A 6,351-nucleotide genomic window follows, 5' to 3' on the forward strand; every position below is an offset into this window, starting at 1 on the left:
GTTTTAAAGCACTGAATCGCTATCAAATAGCAATTAATTCGATTCTTAGCATTTTAAATCGATTATTGACTGAAATGTACGATTCACGATGCCAAAATGCATGTTTCAAGGTCAATGCATCGTCAGGATTTGTAATCGATGCATCGAGAGAACGAGTGAATCATTGCAGCCCTATCCATTAGTAATTGTGATCTCGACTTCAGTGAACATTACATTATTGTCTTTATGAGTCAGTAGCAAAGACTTTTATATTGAAAGGGACTGAAACAAGGATGTAAACAAGGACATTTATTTTTACTTTAACCAACGCCTTAGACGCAATTTACAATTGCTTTGACTAGCGCTGTTTTGGACAAAGACACCGCTTTCCTCAGAGGGCATTCGAACTGATTTTGTGATTATGAATAAGCTATAGGGCTGGGCGATAAAACGGTAACGATATGTATCGCGATAGACACGTAATCAATATCAATCTTTTTTTTTTTTTTTCGTTGGAAGAAACCAGAGGTTGCAAAGCAAGTTTGGTTGCATGAACAAAGGCACTCACTCTCTGGTAACCTAGCAACGTAGGGGGTGACGCGCTAACAGCCGGTCATGTAACATCAAGTTTGGTTGCGCCATATCGTTGCCTCGTGTTGGCCTCTTCAGTAACAGAACCGGCGTGGAGTGATAGGTGGAAAATGAGTGCCGCAGCGATTGTTGATAAAACAGGTAAAGTCGGCTCGCCGGTATGGCAGGTTTTTGGATTTTATAAGTCTGACCAATGTCGTCTGCAAATTATGCAAGACCGTCGTCGGTTTCTCTATGTTTATATTTAACACTGCACTATTTAATTACACTTTATTAAGCATTTCTTACGTATTCTTTAATTTCGCACCTTAATGTTAAGAGATAATTGTTAAGTGTTCATTGTGATTTTACATGTAAATTATTTGTGTTTTCCATGGTTGTGTTGTTGACATTTCTGCCTTTATAACTGAGGGGATTATAATCAGAGGAAGGTTAAGTTTAAAATAAAAAAATGTTTAAATGTAATATATTTGTCTCCTGGTCCTTATTTTAAATAGGTCATAAAAAAGATCAATAATTATCAATATCGACCGATATGAAACACTTATATCGTGATACAGTTTTCAGCCATAACGCCCAGCCCTAATAAGCTGTATGATAGACCTGAAGAATATCTGCAGGTAATGCACTCGCATAGTCGATCTCTCTCTCATAATACTATAGGCTACATACAATAAGCTTAAGTAAATTAGGTAAATCTTATATATATATAACACACAGCAAAGCAGACCAAAGTGCTGAACAGAGTAAAGAAAAACAGAATAAAACAAAATAGAAGACAAGCAATACTAAATACTAAAATTAGATTAAAGCGCCTGGAAGAAAAGATCTAGCTTCAATGAGGCGACTCAGCGTTCCTTCGTTGTAAAGTGACGTTTAAAGGCAGGGAGGTCATTTGTTCCAGAAGCATTTTCTGTTATGCTGGTGGAAGGACTAGGACCATAAAATGTCGTCCAATCACTGCATTCGGTCCGAATGCAATGATAAGATGTTCTACCTGTCTGTCGACGCATGCATGTCCACACCTCCGCGCACTTGACATCACACGTCATCAGCGCATTTTTATTAAGCTATACCGAGTTAGACAGACGTCAGTCACCGAGCACCGCATCCAAAACAGTTCCTCCTGAACCAAAACAACGAGCTCATGCCACGCTCACGCCAGAACTACTGTCATTTGGAAGAGACATACACGGAGCAGTTCATGAATCCAATTTATGCGTCTCAATGGCAACACTATTAACTCCGAAAATAAATCTGCAGCAGTTTTAGTGTTTTACTTTAAGTTGATTATGTTCATTATTATTGTAATGTTATGTGCTTTGAGTTAGGGCTGCACAATATATCGAAATTATCGAAATATCGCAAATGTATAGATCGTGATATGCATAGCGCAACGGCTTGCAATAACTGGGGTCATGAACAAAATCACTCACTGCTCTTGGCTGAATAACTTCTGTAGCTTTAATAAGAATCAGTATATTTTAAATTCATACAGTGAAAATTTGCCTAAGCAGTGTTTTATTTTTATATTTGATAATTCAGTTTCTGCTGTTAAATAACCCTAATGTAGGATAACCTGAACCCCTAAACCCCCGTGGTTTACACTGATGTTAAAATAACACTTCTTATGCCACAGTAAAACACTGCGGTTCACTTTCAGAAGTTTTAGGGATGTTTTCTTGTCACAAAAAGAATGTTAAACACGTATGTAGGTTATTTAATTTTAAATATATTTTAAAGATTATTTAAGTTTATTTTACACACTTTATCGTATCGCATATCGCATTATTTAATGAGTTATCGCATTTTTCTTCAATATCGTGCAGCCCTGCTTTGAGACATGAGGTAGTTTAACACCATCTCTCATGACACTTTTGTTTGCTCCTGCTGTGCGTGTTCATGTGTTTTGAAGGAGGCATTGCTTTGGAGACGCACTGAATGGAGGGAAGGATCTCATGCTTTCAAAGCTAGCTCGCTATTAGTGTCAATTGTGTTAACGAAATCCATGACATAAAATGTTAATTGACGACCTTTTAGACATAAAATGAGACGATAACGAGACGATAACGAGACGATAACGAGACATAACGAGACGATAACGAGACGATAACGAGACGACTCCAATGTCATTAAACGATAACTGTGACTATATCAATATGCAATATCATTGATGAAAAAAGACAAGACTAAAATGTAACGTTAGTTCAAAAAATAAAAACTTGACCAAAATCACTTAGTTTTTGTCGAATGAATGAGGACGAAACATTACAGAATGTTTTTAAAAAGCAGCTACAATCTTTCATGATTACGGTTGCCAGATTTCAAGAATGTAAATCCCCCAATCAGAGCTTTTCTGTTGAAAGAACATGTTTTCTTCAGTGTTTTGCTTAATATTTGCAATCTGGCAATAATGCAAACGTGCTCTCTCTACACTCCAGAAGAAGCGCGAATGATCTGAAAACACAGACAGAAAAGTAAGCTGCAGTTCAGCGATCTCCATTTGAGATTTCCTGCTTAAATGAAAGTGTCTACGAGCCGCTTGCGCTCTTTGCTGCGACTAAATCTGCGATCAAACCTTCTCAGTGATGAACTGTAATAAATCCAAACATGGATCTCGACTATATTTGCGATTGTGGTTTTAATTTTTGATAGAAGTTTTTTTTGTTTTACCAGTTGGCCTTTATAATAAACCATGTTGGCTCAACTTTTAAACTGTCAACTTGAGATCTGAATCCGTGGCAGAAGGAAGTAGCTTTAAGGGGTTTTTAAAGACACTCTGTTGTTGTTTCTTACTTATTTACATACTTGAGCTGTCGAAGTTTCTATATCAGCATTTTCTACAGATTTTCTACCATATGATATGGTACACAATGGTGGCCAAAAGTGATGTCTAGAGGGGATATTTGTTTGAAATGACTCGACTACAAGTTCGATTATTTGGGAAAGGAAGGGCAAAAAAACAAGAACCTCACAGCAAAAAGCATAAATTGACCACAACATAATCAGTTACTAATATTTTGTTGGTTCTCTCTTGTTTTTGGCATGTGTTCATAATTTCTTTGTATGACAGCCAGGCCAGAAAGTATATTCTCACAATTTAGCATCTTTCATAGCGTTATCACAAATAATGTATAAAACAATTGACTGCAAGCACAACTACGCAATATGCAAACAAAATCTCTATTTGGTACATATATTCGCACATGACATACTGTCAGGTCAGTTTTTTAAATATTCTGTGTATATTTAGACATGTCATTTTATTATATTTGTTTTTCATATATATACATATATGTGTGTGTGTGTGTGTGTGTGTGTGTGTGTGTGTGTGTGTGTGTGTGTATGTTTAAAAACATCCTTGTATTATGTTTGTTGTTCAAATGTGTGTGTGTGTGTGTGTGTGTGTGTCATGTGTTATTTATATTTTCTGTATATATTCACACATGTATGCGTGTCATGTCTGTTGTTTATATATTTGGTATATTCACACAAAACAGGCTGTCAGGACTGTTGTTGATGTAGCACGATAAGCTAGCTAACGCTAATCATTCAATCCATACATTATCGATCACAAATGGAGTAACACGCACATTAAAGCCCCTGTTTCACATTCAAACACCCATTTGAACATCTCTGTGGCATTTAAACCCTGAAACCCGCAGATTTGCTGAGGATAAATCCGTGGTGTAGGGAAAATATGCCTCTCAATGTTCCAGTCCTGTCAGAGTCTCACTCACCTAACAGCGCGCGTAGATGCTTCAAACGCGTGAAAACATCCTTCTTTGGGTCCAGAACTTTCTGTGTAGATTTCTTGACGTCTCCATAACCCCTTCGAGTGAACATTCCGGTGTAAAAGGCGATTTTGTAGCCGGTTTTACCTTCCTTTCACCATTCAGACCTGTGTGTGTGTGTGAAGAACAGCAGCTGCCTGCCTGACTGACTGACCGAACCGACCGACGGCGGGCGCCAGATCCGCTGAAAAAACTCCCCTCGATCACTGAGAGAAACAAACAAACACATTTAGATCAATATTTTCAGGCTTTCTGCTGGCACGGATGCCCATTTCTTGACAAAACAAAGGTTTAGTCTACGAAAAATATGACATATTTGATCTACATTAAGTAGTTATATAGCAGTAGCATTACAATATCCCTAGGCGTGCACTGAGGTGTTTTGACAATATACTCTATATTATATACAAAACTATATAACTTAGAGTGTTTTTGAAAATATGGCAACACATATCGCCGTTGTGGGTGTGTAAATACGGAAGTATACTGACAGACACACTACCTCATGTTGTTGTTGTTGTTATAATTATTATTGTTACTAATACTGCTACTACTCTTTACATAGCAAAAAAAAAAAAAAAAAAAATCACGCTTTCAAAAAATTGTTTTAAACATTTGCCATATTTAACTATTTTCATAGAATTATCCAGATAATTTATATGTCCTAATAGTATGTGCCATTATTATAAAACATTTCAAAGATATTTGAACAGATAAAAGATATGATTGCATCCCGTTCGTCATGACGTAGCCCGCGGGTTCAGATGTAGCAGGTGTACCTGAAGTGGTAGATTATACTCGCGCGCCATCTGGTGATTGATCTTGATATTGCATCCACCTGCTGCTGCTATTACTGCGCATGTGCTCCACCAATCACAAACATGCAGTATTTAGACTTCTGATCAATTTAGATGTGGATTTAAATGTAACATAGATTTAATAGCTTTTCTTTTTTATATATATTAGACCATACATTTATAAAATTATACTTTTGATAAGGAATGTGTTTTCGAAAATGTTTAGTAAAATGTTTAATAGCATTTATTGTTTTTAATATTAGACCATAAATTTACAAAATTTTACTTTTGATAAGGAATGTTTTCGAAAATGTTTAGTAAAAATGTTTATTAAAGCTTGTACAGCAAAAATTATTTCTTAAACAAGAAAAACAAAAAAATTATGGAATATCACATTCTTTTTTCCCTTTCCTTTTCAATGAGCTGCACTATATAAACAAACACATTTTTTACATGTAATTCACAAAATGTATTAAAAAGATAAATAAATTAAAACAAAATTAATTAACACCAAATCCATACAATGATCATGGGGATCTCTAAAGGGTTTTCTTTTATTCAAAGAGTGTGTGAAATAATGTGTTAATTACCGAATTCTAGTAATTTACTTGCACATAACCTTCCTGGAACAATAGTCAATTATATAATACAAAAATATTTGACAAAATTTTAAAGAACCTTTTATGCCAAAAAGATTTTGTATAAGGATAAATGTCTTTGCATAATACTTTCATGTTTATTTGCATTTTTTTCAATAAAGTATGTTTATGAGCTGTTTAATTCATAACATTTGATTCTAAATACAAATTTATTATAACAGAATGAATTAATTAAAACTAAATCCATAAAATGATGACATGATGGAACCCCTCAGCATCTGACAGAACGCTTTCAGGTTCTATATAGAACCATTGCTTAGTTTAGTCTTTACGGGGAGTGCAATGGGACTTTTGCTTGGTTTAACATCTCATGCAGAGGATGGTGCTTGTTTCAGTCTAGTGTCCCATCATTATGACCGACACAGAGCACAGGGTGAGCACCCCCTGCTGGCCTCAATAACACCTCTGCCAGCAGACACCTGGTTTACCCCAGGTGGTCTCACAGGTATTATTGACCAGACTCAACCTGAGTTTCAATGGACAACCAGGGTGATATGGCTGTGTCCATGTGTCTGTTGCTGGCCGGCATCT

The 6,351-nt window shown here is 36.0% G+C and overlaps 1 protein-coding gene across 2 annotated transcripts in view; it reads right to left on the minus strand.

Moving 5' to 3' along the window:
- Nucleotides 1-4,538, minus strand: part of ralgapa2 (Ral GTPase activating protein catalytic subunit alpha 2) — a 204,543-nt gene extending 200,005 nt beyond the window's left edge. For both annotated transcript variants that reach the window (XM_084393878.1, XM_084393879.1), the window contains exon 1: nt 4,311-4,538. In XM_084393878.1, the coding sequence (XP_084250004.1) occupies nt 4,311-4,416 (106 nt within the window). In that variant the 5' untranslated portion in view covers nt 4,417-4,538. The remainder of the gene's footprint in view (nt 1-4,310) is intronic.
- Nucleotides 4,539-6,351: the final 1,813 nt, after the last annotated feature.

The sequence above is a fragment of the Rutilus rutilus genome (assembly GCF_951802725.1).
Source record: "Rutilus rutilus genome assembly, chromosome: 21".
NCBI classification, from domain to species: Eukaryota; Metazoa; Chordata; class Actinopteri; order Cypriniformes; family Leuciscidae; genus Rutilus; species Rutilus rutilus.